A 19,420-nucleotide genomic window follows, 5' to 3' on the forward strand; every position below is an offset into this window, starting at 1 on the left:
GTAGATCAGCTCCGTGCTTTGTGAGCACATAGAGGGGTGGGATAGGGAGGGTGGGAGAGAGACGCAAGAGGGAAGAGATATGGGGACATATGTATAGCTGATTCACTTTGTTATAAAGCAAAAACTAACACATCATTGTAAAGCAATTATACTGCAATAAAGATGTTAAAAAAAAAGCAAGTGTAGAAAATGAGATTCCCCAGCTCCAGTTGCTGTTCATGTTGACAAACCAACTCTTTTGTTTTTTCTTTTTATGTGACAAATGCGTCGGTTCAGTAGATATTAAGTGGCTTTTATGGAGTCTTAACATTGTGAAGTGCTCAGGGAGATTTACAGGACTTGTGTACACACCTCATATCCTGAAGGAGTTCAAGCAGTTGAGGGGTGACAAGCTACACTCAGGACCATGTTCAGCCACTGATTTGGATCATGTGCTGGTAGCTGTCAACATGAGGGGTGGCCAGCCTGTCAGCGCTGTGACTTTGGAGTGGGGAGGGGACACCCCAGCTAGACTTAATCATCGGTTAGATTCCATGGGTGGGGAGGTGAAGTGGGGCCTTCTAGTGGAGTGGAGCTTGATTTAGGAAACTCGGGGAGATGAATCTGGGGGGCTGAATGGGAGGAATATAGAAAAACTTAAGCGACAGTTCAAAGAGTTGACATCTGATTCTGTAGATGTTAAAGAGCCACGAAAAAGCTTTGTGGTTGCTTTTCTGCTCGTGGAGCCACACGGTGAAGGAGAGGTTTTGTCATCACAGGGCTGTAACGTATTCCAGTCCTGGGGTGGGGCTGATAGACTGCAGGACTGGCCAGGCTGTTCTGGCTTTTGCAGAGTGCTTGTGGCAAACTTCGTTTTTCAGTGAGTGATGAAATCCTGAGTGCAACCATTTATCCCCTTAGCTGCTGGTGCTGCCTCTTTTATATGGAGCAGATGAAGTCCGAGGCTGAATGGGTTTACTATTAGGATGATGACGCTAAGTCAGAGTTCCCCTTTTAGGGAACATACATCTCGCTCCCCTGGCAGCGAGTGCTTGACTGCTCCTTACGTGGAAGGTTCAGGTGATGTGGACATGAGGGCGACAGGATTCTGTGCTGAGTGGTTGCCGACAGCCTGGGAGTTGCTTCCTAGACCAGCACTGGATGCAGCACCATCAGGGCATTGAGCCTTGACATCGCCACTTGCTCACGTCTTACCTTGTTCTTTTAAGAATGAGGATATTCTCTGATGTTTTTGCTGGTCCACATTCATTGAATTCCTTTACTTTTACCAATGAGAGCTCATTTCTAATATCATGCCAATTAAACCACTTATTTTGCCAATGAAAAGCTACTTTTTTTTTATTGAAGTAGATTTGATTTACAATGTTGTGCCACTCTGCTGTACAGCAAAGTGTATCAGTTATACACATAGAGACTTTTTAAAATATTTTTTTCCATTATGGTTTATAACAGGATATTCAATATAGTTCCCTGTGCTATACAGTAAGACCTTGTTGTTTATCCATTCTAAGTGTAATAGTTTGCATCTACCAACCCTAAACTCCCAATCCATCCCTCCCCCACTCCCCTCCCCCTTGGCAACCACAAGTTTGTTCTCTATGTCTATGAGTCTGCTTCTGTTTCATAGATAAGTTCATTTGTGTCATATTTTAGATTTTACATATAAGTGATATCATATGATATTTGTCTTTCTCTTTCTGACTTACTTCACTTAGTATGATAATCTCTAGGTCCGTCCATGTTGCTGCAAATGGCATTATTTCATTCCTTTTTATGGTTGAGTAATATTCCATTGTATATATGTACCACATCTTCTTTATCCATTTATCTGTTGATGGATATTTAGGTTGATCCCATGTTTTGGCTATTGTCAACAGTGCTGGAAAAGCTACTTTTAATATTCAGCAGCACAAATAGCAAAGCCGCTGGTGTCAATCAAGGTATGAATACTTGGGGGCTTCGCTGGTGGCGCAGTGGTTGAGAATTTGCCTGCTAACGCAGGGGACACGGGTTTGAGCCCTGGTCTGGGAAGATCCCACATGCCACGGAGCAATTAGGCCCGTGAGTCACAACTACTGAGCCTGCACGTCTGGATCCTGTGCTCCGCAACAAGAGGGGTCACGATAGTGAGAGGCCCATGCACCGCAATGAAGAGTGGCCCCCGCTTGCCGCAACTAGAGAAAGCCCTAGCACAGAAACGAAGACCCAACATAGCAATCAATCAATTAAAAAAAAAAAGGTATGAATACTTGAAAGATGTGACTGACTGAAATGCTGGCCAGGTCTGCATTGGGACACTTCCAATTCAATAACACTGACCCGGGAATCTGAGTTCTCAGTTAGGGTCAGTGACTGTCCCTAAAGGTGTAGCTTAAACTAACTGATCTATACATTGTATTTTACTGTTGACACTGAAGAATATTTTATGAAGTTCTTAAATTAACTTGTTAAACAAATTACGGAACTATCAGTGCCTCTCCATCGGTTCAGTCAAGTTCACAATCTCAGCATGGTGGTTACAGCATGTTTTTCTGTTATTCTCTCTGCTTTACTTTTTATGTTGGTCAAAAGGTTTAGGGAAATACACCTGTAAGGAGGGAAGACGTCACGAAGAGAACCCAGGGCTTGTGTACATTGAGCACCTGCGTCCTGAAGCAACTGCTAACCTGCAGTCCTAGCGGGCAGTTTCCCAAGTTGTTCACAGGCCTCAGTGTGGCCTGCTTTGTGAGGTTCCCTCTTGGCTTCCTGGCACGAGGTGTAGTTACAAGCCTGCTTCTCATTCTGTCTGGATTCTGTAGGTCTGCAGCTTGGAAGAGCTTTCTCTGCCAGATCCCTGCACAGTTCTTTTTTTCTTGGCAGGTTCATTTATTTTATTTTCATAGTTTGTCTCCCAAACAGTCCTCAACCTGGACGCACGATAATCAGTTTCCTGGGCTTTCTGCTGTTGAAGGTGAGGAAGCTTTTATTATCCTGGGTGCCAAGCGCTGCCTGTCCTCTGACTTTGCCACAAGTGTTTAAACAGATTTCAAAGGGACAGCATATTCCAGTGCATTGAAGATGCCTCATCAGGGGGCTCTGTGACTGAGTGGATTTTCTGAATTTGTAATTATCTGCAGGCCCACATGGCCTCCTACCACCAAAGAAAGAGACTTACATCTTACCATAGAATAGAAGTTGAAACACGTATGGTTATGAAAATGAAAAGACTGTGTGAAGGAATGTTTATGTGATGAATCTACATTGACTAGTATAAAATGCTGTTTAATGTTTTATGCATATTTGCTTGTATATATATGCACACCACACGTATGTTTATGATAGAAATGATGTTGCAAATATCAATCAAGAAGACTCCAGTTTTTTCATGATTGAATTTAAATAGCTTAATTTTTTTTTTTTTTTTGGAAATATAGCAAGATCAACTTTACACCTGGGATGCAGTTAGTCAACCCACACACTCACTGGATTATATAGAAGGTCAGTTCCCCAGGAGAGTCCCAGCTGCTTGGCCACCATCTAAACCTCCTGATGAAGAACACAGGCCCAAGGATACGGACACAGGTAGGCCCCTGGGAAGAGTGAATATTCTGAAAGTAACATCGAATACCTCTGAAACACCTACTGCATACTGAGTCTGGGTTTCTCTTCCAAGTATTTCTTAGATTATAATCTGCATATAACTCAGGCTAAATCACTGTGAAGCTTGTTAAATTGAAAATTCTTATGCCCCATCTTCAAGGCTGCTGAGTTCTGGGGAAGAGGGCACTGGGTTGTCCAGTTACTACAGTGTATATGAAGTCCGAGAACCACTGCTTCAGGGTCCAGCTGTGGCCACCACCCGGGGGGAAGCTGCGCACCTTGCATGGGCTGAGAGCTCATAAGAAATTTCTGCCTACTGGCTTCAAGGGTGGCAGCCACCATACCTCTTTCCCCTGTCTCTTCCCTCACTGCTTTCTTTGAAATTTTCTTCGTTTTTTCCTTTGCCTTCAGAGATAACTGACAGAGGCAAAATAGAGATACACGTTTTACTAAATTAAAATTTTAAGTAATTAAAAAATTATTCAGTGTTCAGATGTAATATTTTTCTAAAAAATATTTCTTTTTGGTTGCTTTTTCTCTTTGTCCTTGTGTCATACTAAAGTATTTTGTGTTATTTTTGAAGTATTTTGAAGGTAACATGAGATTAATGTCACCTTTATATGGAGCCTGAAACTAGGAAAGCACTTTATATTTACTGTATTGAATTAAGAATCCTATTTCTGTAAAAACGTTTTTATGGAATTTGGTTTATTACTTGCTTCTTTTTTCATTTCAGCATAATAAATTCCCAGCTTCTTGGTGGATTGATTAGGAATATTGACATGTGATCCATAAGTGAAGAGTAAATAGAAGGGCATTATTACAATTCAGAAATGTCTCCCTCACCCCATTTTCATAAATGGTAGCATGGGTGTTATGAATTTGATATTTCCAAACCCGCATTGGCTTATTGAGAGAAAGATGCTGGGTAGAAGCCTAATCGGGACTTGTAGTGAAGAGTTTAGCTTAAGAGCAGGGAGCTTGGGCTCTGCCACACTTCAGCTTTGTGACCTTGGGCAAGGTTCCTAACCGCTGTACTTGGTTTCTTCCCCTGTACAGTGTAGTGAGGTTAACACCTACCACACAGGGATACTTTAAGAACTGTCTGAGTGTGTTAAAGTGTAGACTGGCATTCAGAATGCACTCATTATCTAACTCATGAGTTTCCTTTAAAGCCAACAATGACCCACACTGTCAGGGACTTTATTCTAGGCTCCTGCCCAAAGGTCTGCAGAGGGGCCTAGTGCTTATAACCTCTGTTTTTCTCCCAGTCCTGGAGCGATGCATTTACCTGTTTCTTCTCTGCACTGAGGCACTGAATGGGGGCCCACACCCAACCCTGCATGTCCCTCTTTTACTGTCCAATGCTTTTGAAACACTGCTTAGTATTTACTTGGTGGACTATACTCTCTGAAATGAACCACATACAAGAGATACAATGTAGGACACGTGTTCTGTGTAGGGCTCTGAGTTTCCTGTGTTACAGAGAACAGTTGATCAAGGGCCAAGGTAGACATTCAGAGACGAGGGGGTGCTGACATAATAACACCTGAAAAAAACAAACACATAAAATCATATTTAGTTTTAAAAGGAAAAGCATATAACTAAAAGTATTGATCCCATTAAATACACTATTTTATTGTTTACGTTAAAAATTACTTACTGGTTAAGCAATCCCACTACTGGGTATAAACCCTGAGAAAACCATAATTCACAGAGACTTGTACCACAATGTTTATTGCAGCACTATTTACAACAGCCAGGACATGGAAGCAACCTAAGTGTCCATTGACAGATGAATGGATAAAGAAGATGTGGCACATATATACAATGGAATATTACTCAGCCATAGAAAGAAACAAAATTGAGTTATCTGTAGTGAGGTGGATGGACCTAGAGTCTGTCATACAGAGTGAAGTAAGTCAGAAAGAGAAAAACAAATACCATATGCTAACACATATATATGAAATCTAAAAAAAAAAAAAAAAAAAAAAAACAGGTTCTGAAGAACCTAGGGGCAGGACAGGAATAAAGATGTAGATGTAGAGCATGGACTTGAGGACATGGAGAGGGGGAAGGGTAAGCTGAGACAAAGTGAGAGAGTGGCATGGACATATATACATCAGCAAATGTAGAATAGATAGCTAGTGGGAAGCAGTCACATAGCACAGGGAGATCAGCTCGGTGCTTTGTGTCCACCTAGAGGGAGGGGATAGGGAGGGTGGGAGGGAGATGCAAGTGGGAGGAGATATGGGGATATATGTTTATCTATAGCTGATTCACTTTGTTATACAGCAGAAACTAACACCATTGTAAAGCAATTATACTCCAATAAAGATGTTTTTTTAAAAAAGAAATAAACCCTAGCAAAAAAAAAAATTACTTACTGGTTAGGAAATAGCTAGGAGTAGATATAGTAGAATCGATCAATTTCAATGTTATTTTTTTAAATTTAATTTTATTTTTTTATACAGCAGGTTCTTATTAGTTATCCATTTTACACATATCAGTGTATACATGTCAATCCCAATCTCCCACTTCATCACACTACCTCTCCCCCCTCCACTTTCCCCCCTTGGTGTCCATATGCTTGTTCTCTACATCTGTGTCTCCATTTCTGCCCTGCAAACCAGTTCATCTGTACCATTTTTCTATGTTCCACATATATGTGTTAATATACGATATTTGTTTTTCTCCTTCTGACTTACTTCAGTCTGTATGACAGTCTCTAGATCCATCCATGTCTCTAAAAATGACCCAATTTCATTCCTTTTTATGGCTGAGTAATATTCCATTGTATATATGTGCCACATCTTCTTTATCCATTCATCTGTCAGTGGACACTTAGGTTGCTTCCATGTCCTGGCTATTGTAAATAGTGCTGCAGTGAACATTGTGGTACATGACTCTTTTTGAATTATGGTTTTCTCAGGGTATATGCCCAGTACTGGGATTGCTGGGTCGTATGGTAGTTCTATTTTTAACTTTTTAAGGAACCTCCATACTGTTCTCCATAGTGGCTGTATCAATTTACATTCCCACCAAGAGTGCAAGAGGGTTCCCTTTTCTCCACACCCTCTCCAGCATTTATTGTTTGTAGATTTTCTGATGATGCCCATTCTAACTGGTGTGAGGTGATACCTCATTGTAGTTTTGAATTGCATTTCTCTAATAATTAGTGATGTTGAGAAGTTTTTCATGTGCTTCTTGGCCATTTGTATGTCTTCTTTGGAGAAATGTCTATTTAGGTCTTCTGCCCATTTTTGGATTGGGTTGTTTGTTTTTTTAATATTGAGCTGCATGTGCTGTTTATATATTTTGGAGATTGATCCTTTGTTCGATGATTCATTTGCAAATATTATCTCCCATTCTGAGGGTTACCTTTTCGTCTTGTTTATGGTTTCCTTTGTTGTGCAAAAGCTTTGAAGTTTCATTAGGTCCCATTTGTTTACTTTTCTTTTTATTTCTATTACTTTAGGAGGTGGATCAAAAAAGATCTTGCTGTGATTTATGTCAAAGAGTGTTCTTCCTATGTTTTCCTCTAAGAGTTTGATAGTGTCCAGTCTTAGATTTAGGTCTCTAAACCATTTTGAGTTTATTTTTGTGTATGGTGTTAGGGAGTGTTCTAATTTCATTCTTTTTTTTTTTAACATCTTTATTGGAGTATAATTGCTTTACAATGGTGTGTTAGTTTCTGTTTATAGTTTCTGTTTATAACAAAGTGAATCAGTTATACATACACATATGTTTCCATATCTCTTCCCTCTTGTATCTCCCTCCCTCCCACCCTCCCTATCGCACCCCTCTAGGTGGTCACAAAGCACAGAGCTGATCTCCCTGTGCTATGCGGTTGCTTCCCACTAGCTATCTATTTTACATTTGGTAGTGTATATATGTCCATGCCACTCTCTCACATTGTCACATCTTACCCTTCCTGCTCCCTATATCCTCAAGTCCATTCTCTAGTAGGTCTGTGTCTTTATTCCCATCTTGCCACTAGGTTCTTCATGACCCCTTTTATTTTTCCTTAGATTCCATATATATGTGTTAGCATACTGTATTTGTTTTTCTTTTTCTGACTTACTTCACCCTGTATGACAGACTCTAACTCCATCCACCTCACTGCAAATAACTCCATTTCGTTTCTTTTTATGGCTGAGTAATATTCCATTGTATATATGTGCCACACCTTCTTTATCCATTCATCTGATGAAGGACACTTAGGTTGCTCCCATGTCCTGGCTATTGTAAATAGAGCTGCAATGAACATTTTGGTACATGACTCTTTTTGAACAATGGTTTTCTCAGGGTATACGCCCGGTAGTGGGATTGCTGGGTCATATGGTAGTTCTATTTTTAGTTTTTAAAGGAACCTCCATAGTTTTCTCCATAGTGGCTGTATCAATTTACATTCCTACCAACAGTGCAAGAGTGTTCCCTTTCCTCCACACCCTCTCCAGCATTTATTGTTTGTAGAATTTTTGATGATGGCCATTCTGACTGGTGTGAGACGATATCTCATTGTAGTTTTGTTTTGCATTTCTCTAACGATTAATGATGTTGAGCATTCTTTCCTGTGTTTGTTGGCAATCTGTATATCTTCTTTAGAGAAATGTCTATTTAGGTCTTCTGCCCATTTTTGGATTGGGTTGTTTGTTTTTTTTGTTATTGAGCTGAATGAGCTGCTTGTAAATTTTGGAGATTAATCCTTTGTCAGTTCCTTCATTTGCAAATATTTTCTCCTATTCTGAGTCTTGTCTTTTGTTCTTGTTTATGGTTTCCTTTGCTGTGCAAAAGCTTTTAAGTTTCATTAGGTCCCATTTGTTTATTTTTGTTTTTACTTCCATTTCTTTAGGGACTGTGTCAAAAAGGATCTTGCTGTGATTTATGTCATAGAGTGCTCTGCCTATGTTTTCCCCTAAGGGTTTGACAGTATTTGGCCTTACATTTAAGTCTTTAATCCATTTTGAGTTTATTTTTGTGTATGGTGTTGGGGAATGTTCTAATTTCATACTTTTACATGTACCTGTCCAGTTTTCCCAGCTCCACTTATTGAAGAGGCTGTCTTTTCTCCACTGTATATGCTTGCCTCCTTTATCAAAGATAAGGTGACCATATGTGCTTTGGTTTATCTCTGGGCTTTCTATCTTGTTACATTGATCTATATTTCTGTTTTTGTGCCAGTACCATATTGTCTTGATTACTGTAGCTTTGTAGTATAGTCTGAAGTCAGGGAGTCTGATTCCTCCAGCTCCATTTCTTTCCCTCAAGACTGCTTTGGCTATTCTGGGTCTTTTGTGTCTCCATACATATTTTAATATTTTTTTGTTCTAGTTCCATAAAAAATGCCATTGGTAATTTGATAGCGATTGCATTGAATCTGTAGATTGTTTTGGGTAGTATAGTCATTTTCACAATATTGATTCTTCCAATGCAGGAACATGGTATATCTCTCCACCTTTTTGTACCATCTTTAATTACTTTCATCAGTGTCTTATAGTTTTCTGCATACAGGTCTTTTGTCTCCTTAGGTAGGTTTGTTCCTAGGTATTTTATTCTTTTTTTTGCAATGGTAAATGGGAGTGTTTCCTTAATTTCTCTTTCAAATATTTCATCATTACTGTATAGGAATGCAAAAGACTTCTGTGCATTAATCTTGTATCCTGATACTTTACCAAATTCATTGATTAGATTTGGTAGTTTTCTGGTGGCATCTTTAGGATTCTCTATGTATAGTATCATGTAATCTGCAAATAGTGACAGTTTTACCTCTTTTCCAATTTGTATTCCTTTTATTTCTTTTTCTTCTCTGATTGCTGTGTCTAGGACTTCCAAAACTATGTTGAATAATAGTGGTGAGAGTGGACATCCTTTTCTTGTTCTTGATCTTATAGAAAATGCTTTCAGTTTTTCACCATTGAGAATGATGTTTTCTGTGGGTTTGTCGTATATGGCCTTTATTATGTTGAGGTAGGTTCCCTCTATGTCCACTTTTTGCAGAGTTTTTATCGTAAATTGGTATTGAATTTTCTCAAAAGCTTTTTCTGAATCTACTGAGATTATCATATGATTTTTATCTTTCAATTTGTTAATATGGTGTATCATATTGATTGATTTGCACATATTGAAGCATCTTTGTATCCCTTTAATAAATTCCACTTGATCTTGGTGTATCGTCCTTTTAATGTGCTGTTGGATTCTGTTTGCCAATATTTTGTTGAGGATTTTTGCATCTATATTCATCAGTGATATTGGTGTGTAATTTTCCTTTTTTGTAGTATCTTTGTCTGGTGTTGGTATCAGGGTGATGGTCGCCTCGTAGAATGAGTTTTGGTGTGTTCCTTCCTCTGCAATTTTTTGGAAGAGTTTGAGAAGGATTGGTGTTAGCTCTTCTCTAAATGTTTGATAGAATTCACCTGTGAAGCCAGCTGGTCCTGGACTTTTGTTTGTTGGAAGATTTTTAATCACAGTTTCAATTTCATTACTTGTGATTGGTCTGTTCATATTTTCTGATTCTTCCTGGTTCAGTCTTGGAAGGTTATACCTTTCTAAGAATTTGTCCATTTCTTCCAGGTTGTCTATTTTATTGGCATAGAGTTGCTTGTAGTAGTCTCTTAGGATACTTTGTATTTCTGCGGTGTCTGTTGTAACTTCTACTTTTTCATTTCTAATTTTATTGGTTTGAGTCCTCGCTCTCTTTTTCTTGATGAGTCTGGCTAATGGTTTATTAATTTTGTTTATCTTCTCAAAGAACCAACTTTTAGTTTTATTGATCTTTGCTATTGTTTTCTTTGTTTTTATTTCATTTATTTCTGCTCTGATCATTATGATTTTTTTCCTTCTGCTAACTTTGGGTTTTGTTTGTTCTTCTTTCTCTAGTTCCTTTATGTGTAAGGTTACATTGTTTATTTGAGATTTTTCTTGTTTCTTGAGGTAGGCTTGTATAGCTACAAACTTCCCTCTTATAACTGCTTTTGCTGCATCCCATAGGTTTTGGATCATCGTGTTTTCATGGTCACTTGTCTCTGGATAATTTTTGATTTCCTCTCTGATTTCTTCAGTGATCTCTTGGTTATTTAGTAACATATTGTTTAGCTTCCATGTTTCTGATTTTTACTTTTTTCCCCTGTAATTGATTTCTATTCTCATAGCATTGTGGTCAGAAAAGATGCTTGATATGATTTCAATTTTCTTAAATTTACTGAGGCTTGATTTGTGACCCAAGATGAGATCTATCCTGGAAAATGTTCCATGTGCACTTGGGAAGAAATTGTAATCTGCTGTTTTTGGATGGAATGTCCTGTAAAAATCAATTAAATCTATCTGGTATATTTTGTCATTAAAGTTTCTATTTCCTTATTTATTTTCATTTTGGATGATCTGTCCATTGGTGTAAGTGATGTGTTAAAGTCCCCCACTATTATTGTGTTACTTTTGATTTCCCCTTTTATAGCTGTTAGCAGTTGCCTTATGTATTGAGGTGCTCCTATGTTGGGTACATATATATTTATAATTTTTATATCTTCTTCTTGGATTGATCCCTTGATCATTATGTAGTGTCCTTCCTTGTCTCCTGTAACATTCTTTATTTTAAAGTCTATTTTATCTGATATGAGTATTGCTACTCTAGCTTTCCTTTGATTTCCATTTGCATGGAATGTCTTTTTCCATCCCCACACTTTCAGTCTGTATGTGTCCCTAGGTCTAAAGTGGGTCTCTTGTAGACAGCATATATATGGGTCTTGTTTTTGTATCCATTCAGCAAGCCTGTGTCTTTTGGTTGGAGCATTTAATCCATTCACGTTTAAGGTTATTATCGATATGTATGTTCCTATGACCATTTTCTTAATTGTTTTGGGTTTGTTTTTGTAGTTCATTTTCTTCTCTTGTGTTTCCCACTTAGAGAAGTTCCTTTAGCATTTGTTGTACAGCTGGTTTGGTGGTGCTGAATTCTCTTAGCTTTTGCTTGTCTTTAAAGTTTTTGATTTCTCCATCAAATCTGAAAGAGATCCTTGCTGGGTAGAGTAATCTTGGTTGTAGGTTCTTCCCTTTCATCAATTTAAGTATATCATGCCACTCGCTTCTAGCTTGTAGAGTTTCTGCTGAGAAATCAGCTGTTAACCTTATGGGAATTCCCTTGTATGTTATTTGTCGTTTTTCCCTTGCTGCTTTCAATAATTTTTGTTTGTCTTTAATTTTTGTCAATTTTATTATGATGTGTCTCGGGGTGTTTCTCCTTGGGTTTGCCCTGTATGGGACTCTCTGCACTTCCTCCACTTGGTGGCTATTTCCTTTCCCGTATTAGGGAATTTTCGACTATAATCTCTTCAAATATTTTCTCTGGTGCTTTCTCTCTCTCTTCTCCTCCTGGGACCCCTATAATGCGAATGTTGTTGCGTTTAATGTTGTTCCAGGGGTCTCTTAGGCTGTCTTCATTTCTTTTCACTCTGTTTTCTTTAGTCTGTTGCACATCAGTGAATTCCACCATTCTGTCTTCCAGGTCACTTAAACGTTCTTCTGCCTCAGTTATTCTGCTATTGATTCCTTCTATGTAGTTTTTATTTCAGTTATTGTATTGTTCATCTCTGTTTGTTTGTTCTTTAATTCTTCTAGGTCTTTGTTAAACATTTCTTGCATCTTCTTGATCCTTGCCTCCATTTTTTTCTGAGGTCCTGGATCACCTTCACTATCATTATTCTGAATTCTTTTACTGGAAGTTTGCCTATCTCCACTTCATTTAGTTGTTTTTCTGGGGTTTTATCTTGTTCCTTCATCTGATACATAGCCCTCTGCCTTTTCATCTTGTCTATCTTTCTTTGAATGTGGTTTTTGTTCCACAGGCTGCAGGATTGTAGTTCTTCTTGCTTATGCTGTCTGCCCTCTTGTGGATGAGGTTATCTAAGAGGTCTGTGCAAGTTTCCTGATGGGAGGGACTGGCGTCCTGAATTCTTTACATTCTTTGCTCTTTATTCTGCTCTTCTGTAGTTATTTCCACTATTTTATCTTCCAGGTCACTTATCCGTTCTTCTGCCTCAGTTATTCTGTTATTGATTTGTTCTAGAGAATTTTAAATTTCATTTATTATGTTGTTCATTATTGTTTGTTTGGTCTTTAGTTTTTCTAGGTTTTGTTAAACGTTTCTTGTATTTTCTCCATTCTATTTCAAAGATTTTGGATCATCTTCACTATCATTACTCTGAATTATTTTTCAGGTAGACTGCCTATTTCCTCCTCATTTTTTTGGTCTGGTGGATTTTTCCCTTGCTCCTTCATCTGCTGTGTGTTTCTCTGTCTTCTCATTGTGCTTAACTTACTGTGTTTGGGGTCTCCTTTTCGCAGGCTGCAGGTTCGTAGTTCCTGTTGTTTTTGGTATCTGCCCCCAGTGGCTATGTGTGGTTCAGTGGGTTTTGCAGGCTTCCTGGTGGAGGGCATGGTGACTATGTTCTCATGGATGAGGCTGGATCTTGTCTTTCTGGTGGACAGGTCCGCATCTGGTGGTGTGTTTTGAGGTGTCTATGACCTTATTATGATTTTAGGCAGCCTTTCTGCTATTGGGTGGGTTTGTGTTCCTGTCTTGCCAGTTGTCTGGCATAGGGTGTCCAGCACTGTAGCTTGCTCATCATTAAGTGGAGCTGGGTCTTGGCGTTGAGATGGAGGTCTCTGGGAGATTTTCACCGTTTGATATTATGTGCAGCTGTGAGGTCTCTGGTGGACCAATATCCTGAACTCAGCTCTCCCACCTCAGAGGCACAGGCCTGATACCTGGCTGGAGCACCAAGACCCTGTCATCTACATGGCTCAGAATAAAAGGGAGAAATAAAAAAGAAGGAAAGAAAAATAAAATTAAATTAAAGTTATTAAAATAAAAATAAAAAATAATTATTAAAAATTAAAAAATAAAAAGTAATAAAAAAAAGAAAGAGGCAAAGAAAGAAGAGAGCAACCATACCAAAAAACAAATCCACCTATGATAACAAGTGCTAAAACTATACTAAAAAAAAAAAAAAAAGGACAGAAAGAACCCTAGGACAAATGGTAAAAGCCAAGCTATACTGACAAAATCACACACAGAAGCACAGACATACACACTCACAAAAAGAGAAAAAGGAAAAAAAATATATATATATTGTTGCTTCCCAAATCCACTGCCTAATTTAGGATGATTTGTTGTCTATTCAGGTATTCTACAGATGCAGGGTTCAAGTTGATTGTGGAGATTTAATCCTCTGCTCCTGAGGCTGCTGGGAGAAATTTCCCTTTCTCTTCTTTGTTTGCACAGCCCCTGTGTTCATCTTTGGATTTGGCCCCGTCTCTGCATGTAGGTCACCTGAGGGTGTCTGTTCTTCATTCAGACAGGACGGGGTTAAAGTAACAGCTGATTAGGGGGCTTTGGCTCATTCAGGCCAGGGGGAGGGATGGGTATGGAATGTAGGGTGAGCCTGCGGTGGCAGAGGCCAGCATGACATTGCAACAGCCTGAGGTGCACTGTGTTTTTTCCCGGGGAAGTTGTCTCTGGATCACGGGACCCTGGCAGTGGCGGGCTGCACAGGCTCCCAGGAGGGGAGGTGTGGATAGTGACCTGTGCTTGCACACAGGCTTCTTGGTGGCTGTAGCAGCAGCCTTAGCATCTCATGGGGTCTGCACTGATACCGCAGCTTGCTCCCGTCTCTGGAGCTCGGTTAGGTGGTTCTCTGTATCCCCTCTCCTCGTACACTGTGAAACGAAGAGACAAGAAAAAGTCTCTTGCCTGTTCGGCAGTTCCAGACTTTTTCCCGGACTCCCTCCTGGTTAGCTGTGGCACACTAGCCCCCTTCAGGCTGTTCACACAGCCAACCCCAGTCCTCTCCCTGAGATCTGACCTCTGAAGCCCGAGCCTTAGCTCCCAGCCCCCACCCTTCCTGGCAGGTGAGCAGACAATCCTCTCGGGCTGGTGAGTGCTGGTCGGCACCCATCCTCTGTGCAGGAATCTCTCCGCTTTGCCCTCTGCACCCCTGTTGCTGCACTCTCCTCTGTGACTCTGAAGCTTCCACCCCACCTACCCCCCGTCTCCGCCAGTGAAGGGGCTTCCTAGTGTGTGGAAACTTTTCCTCCTTCACAGCTCCCTCCCAGAGGTACAGGTCCCATCCCTATTATTTTGTCTCTGTTTTTTCTTTTTTCTTTTGCCCTACCCTGGTACGTGGGGAGTTTCTTGTCTTTTGGGAAGTCTGAGGTCTTCTTCCAGCATTCAGTAGGTGTTTTGTAGGAGTTGTTCCACAGGTAAATGTATATCTGATGTATTTGTGGGGAGGAAGATGATCTCCATGTCTTACTCCTCCACCATCTTGAAGGTCTCCACTGTCTTTGCTTTGATGTTAAAGCTCTTTCTTCAAAACTGGCCAACTCTGGTGTTGAGTTCAGAGTAGAAATTTGTCAGGGTAAGAGACAAATGTTTTGATTAACTTAGTGAAATGCAGTATTTGGGAAAATGCCTGCAGTGTTAATATTCTGTTGCCACAGTGACACGTGTTGGTGAGTGATTACGTCATGCTGTTCTCAGTGATTTTGTTCTGAAAGATGCTCTCTGAGCTCAGGTGCAGGCCTAATGACTGCCCAGTGCCCACTTTCCTGGGGCTGCTGCTTCGCTTCCATGGTTTCTTCATTCTTTGATCTCTCCTTTCATCCCCTCCCACAACTACTCAACACATATTTTTAACATCTGTGGTGCGCCAGGCACTGTTGTGGGTGCTGGGGACTCATTAAGGAAGAATCTACAAACTCTCTCTCTTCACAGCGTTTGACTTAGTCGAGGTGAGAGTGAGGTCAGCAAACAAGTGAGTTCTGCAGACTTTCCTTAGAGGATCCACACTGTGGAGAGAGAGAGGGAACGGGGGGCTCCCGGGAGCGGGTGGTGGCGAGGGCAGACATTCTCCCCCTGACTCCGTGGGAGATCCTGTGGCTGGAGCGGGACTGGCGTGTTACAGGGTGGCAGGAAGGCCAGTGTGGCCAGAGCCCTGTGAGCGGGTGTCTAGCCAGAGAGGTAGGGGTATGGGCAGGTGGAAGGAGGTCCGTGGGCCTAGGTGGAGACGATGCTTTAATCCAAGTGAAATGAGAACTTTCTATGTAGTTTAGCAATATGTTGTACGATTTAAACCACGAATGCCTTTTACTTTTTCTATGCATTGTCACATACATGAACTAAAATGCTGCTGAACTGGGAAGGTCTGAAGTATTCCCCAGAGCGACAGCTGTGTGCTGTCAGTTGTCTGGTCTGCATGCCAGTTGAGGGCAGGGAGCAGAGTGAAGGTCAGGAGACAGATTCGTCTTTGTATCGCCACCAGCCGCTGTGTCAGGGCCTCGGTTCCTCACCGCAGATGCCCAGGATGGGCAAGGGGAGTCGTTCTCAGACTCCCATCCACAGAGTGCTGGGGGTTCCTGGAGGTTCTCTCAGGTTTTTATGTAACTCCCGTGCAAGCTTCACTTAGAAGAAAGTATCCCCTACCTTAAAAAACAAAAGAAAACATGGCCTTGGTTATCCCTTAGGTTTTCCAGCATGAAGAATTTTCAGTCCTGTAGGTTCTCAAGTGACAATTACTCATTGCCTCTTGGTGAGCACTCATTACCTCTCACTGAAAGTGGAAGGTCAGTTGTCAATAGTCAGGTAAGGCATCCAAGATCCCACCCTTCCAGACTGGGGAGTTGGCTTCTGTCACTGTACAGACTTAAGTGAATAATATGAACTGTGAATGTCTTGGCAGATACTTCCTGGAACAAAGTAGAAACTAGCTATTGAGGCAAATTATCATGACTGATGTGTAAAGAAGGGGGTAGGGCTAATTTAAAAAATGCCTAATGACATGAGTGTGTCATTTTGTGTGTTACATGTACTCAAAAGCAATCATGTCCTCATAACACGGAGGTATAACTGAAAGGTAGCCTGGGTGTTTGTGTGCTTATTACAGCTGAAGGTATATTATAGTTAGTTTCATTTTGCAATCGAAGAAATGGGAAAATTTTATCTTTAACATATTGCCTGTCTTCTTCCTTTTCAGCCCAGAGTCTCAATCTGCTGTTTTAGAAACTCTGAAAAAATGTTCAGATACTGCTCAGCAGGTAAGAAGATTTAATTAGGATATCAGATCCCTTTCTCTCTTATTTGCCTCTGCTTTATCTTTCCATCTGCCCAGACAGCTAGGCGGCCGTGTTTCTCAGCTTGCAGGGGACTCCAGTCAGGTGGGAGGGGGTTTTCTTCCATTCAGACTTCGTGAAGGAAATCAGCCTGGAAGTGGCACTGGGCACAAACTCCTCAGCATCCATATTGTTCCATGTCCTGCTGGAGAGCTGGGCCCACAAGTGCTGGCTTCAGCAGGAAACAGCAGCCACTGTTGCACAGAATGGACCTGGTTGCACTAATAATCACGTGGATATGATTTTTTTAAAGATGTGCCAGGGCTTTTCTAAAACCAAATAATATTCTTAAGTTGCTTTGGTGGGTGAAACATTAGTTAGTGTGTGTTTAATTTCAGCAGAAACTTTCTTATTCTGTTACTAAAGAAGCCACATTAAAGCCTTTGTTTCTTGCACCAAAATGCACTTCCTGCAAAAATAGGAAACACTTATATGGAATAGTAATTGTGGTTAGCAATTGCTCTTTGGGGTATAAAACCATTTTTAAAATTTATTTATACATTCCTCAACTCTACCTTTGAAAATACCTTAGTGTTAGAAATTGCCACCAAGAAGCGTGTTTTTTGGAGTGGGGTCTGAGTAGAAAATGAGATGGCTGCTTCCTCGGTTCCAGGCCCCCCTCAGTTTCTGGTCAGTTTGTGACAACATACTCAGGCTATCTGGGACACAGTGTTCTTCTCTGAAAAATCAAAGAATATGATGATTTTTGAGAACTTTTCAAAGTATAAAATGACTTCCCTTTTCAAAATAAGCAGCCCTGCATCATACATGAAAGTTTGCTTCTCTTGGAGGATAAATAAGGAAATAAATTGGTTGAGAACTTCGTTTTATAGATTATCTGGTGCTTTTCAGAAATATAGCTAGACTGGTCACTTTCATAAGAGTAAAGTTACTCTTAAGGATAATGTCATAAAACAGGTTTTCCCAGCTTCTTCTTTTTTTGTTGTTTTTTTGTTTTTTTTTGTTTTTTGTTTTTTGTTTTGTTTTTTAGAGCAGAGACTTCCGTCAGGCTGGGGCACTTGCAGAGCCCTGGTGGACTTAGCTGGTAGTTCATTAACTGTGTCATGATTAGCCAGTAGTGAATACAATGAAGAAAAATAAAAAGAGGTTAAGAGAAATAATTAAGAAAAATAGTGCCCTCAGAATATCTTCTCATTATTTTTGCAACACATTTTTTGGCATGACTAAGTTGTGATATGGGATAATATGTTAGATTTTTCTAGTTCATATTTCCAGGGCGTATATTACTGAATTCTCTGTTATACTGATAACGCCAAAGAAAACCTGGACAAAAAGTATTCTATACTATCAACAGTGACCAAACACCAGCAACATTGCTCTGTGTATTAAGATTCCAGCTGGAATAATTCAAAGTAGATATTCATGTGTGTAAAATTATAATGATTTTCTATGTTTCTTGAGCTCTGAACCAATAATAAGTGGAAAACCTGATGAACTGGGTAATTTTAAAACACCTGAGATTACAGCTTGGAAACTCAAGGGGGAAATAGATTGATTTAAATTTCACACCTTCTCATTTCCTTGTTGCCAGTGAAGTGTCTAGAAGCTAGAAAATATAATAAATTAATTGGGTGGTAACATTATTGGGAAGCAGTTGAAGCCGAGCACTCAGTAATTACATCATGTACTCTTGGAATCAGTGACTCTTTATCAATCATAAGTTTACTTAGGGACTGGTTCGTTTCTGAGATGATGTGTGTCTCTTTCATAAGAGCCTAAAGTAACCACCATAAAAGGGATTCAGGAAACTAGAATTAATTACCTATGTACTGTGCACCTGTTCTTTTACTGCATTATCTTATGCGATTCTTATAATAACCCTTTAAAGTAACTACTATAATTCATATTTAACTGATAAGAAAATGATGTTTATAGGGGTTAACTTGCTTCAGGTCAAAAATTGATAAAGGGTAAGAGCCATGGTATGAACATAGGTCTGTTTGACTTTATACTTCCTGTTATCTCCACTATGACAAAAATTAGACTTTTGCACGTGTAATCACCCTGTGGCTATTTAATACCATCTCATGCCAAAATCATCAAATAGATGAGGTGAGAAGTTTATTTTAAGTTATTCTACTGTATTTATACCATTTATAAGAGACTGATGTCAAGATATGTTTTAGAGGCATAGATTGAAGCTGATTACATCACAGACACATGTTTAACTTTGTGTTAAATTGTGTCGATTTTACTAACTTTAGTGTTTCACTACTCTTTAAAAAAAAGTACAGTTCTGTTTTTCACAGAGTGCCTTGCTTCTTTTTTTTTATATTAAACATCTTTATTGTAGTATAATTGCTTTACAATGGTGTGTTAGTTTCTGCTATATAACAAAGTGAATCAGTTATACATATACATATGTTCCCATATCACTTGTTTCTTGCATCTCCCTCCTTCCCACCATCCCTATCCCATCCCTGAAGGTGGTCACAAAGCACTGCGCTGATCTCCCTGTGCTATGCGGCTGCTTCCCACTAGCTATCTATTTTATGTTTGGTAGTGTATGTATGTCCATGCCACTCTCTCACTTTGTCACAGCTTACCCTTCCTCTCCCCATATCCTCAAGTCCATTCTCTAGTAGGTCTGTGTCTTTATTCCCATCTTGCCCCTAGGTTCTTCATGACCGTTTTTTTTTTTTTAGATTCCATATAT

General features: G+C 39.9%; 1 protein-coding gene across 1 annotated transcript in view; it reads left to right on the plus strand.

Moving 5' to 3' along the window:
- Window positions 1-968: 968 nt before the first annotated feature.
- The window catches only part of LOC130704728 (formin-2-like), a 37,590-nt gene continuing 19,138 nt past the window's right edge, over window positions 969-19,420 (plus strand). Inside the window, exons 1-3 of the mRNA XM_057527652.1 lie at window positions 969-1,076; window positions 3,414-3,561; window positions 16,613-16,668. Coding sequence (XP_057383635.1) covers window positions 969-1,076; window positions 3,414-3,561; window positions 16,613-16,668 — 312 coding nt within the window. The remainder of the gene's footprint in view (window positions 1,077-3,413; window positions 3,562-16,612; window positions 16,669-19,420) is intronic.

This window comes from Balaenoptera acutorostrata, chromosome 14, assembly GCF_949987535.1.
Source record: "Balaenoptera acutorostrata chromosome 14, mBalAcu1.1, whole genome shotgun sequence".
Taxonomy (NCBI): domain Eukaryota; kingdom Metazoa; phylum Chordata; class Mammalia; order Artiodactyla; family Balaenopteridae; genus Balaenoptera; species Balaenoptera acutorostrata.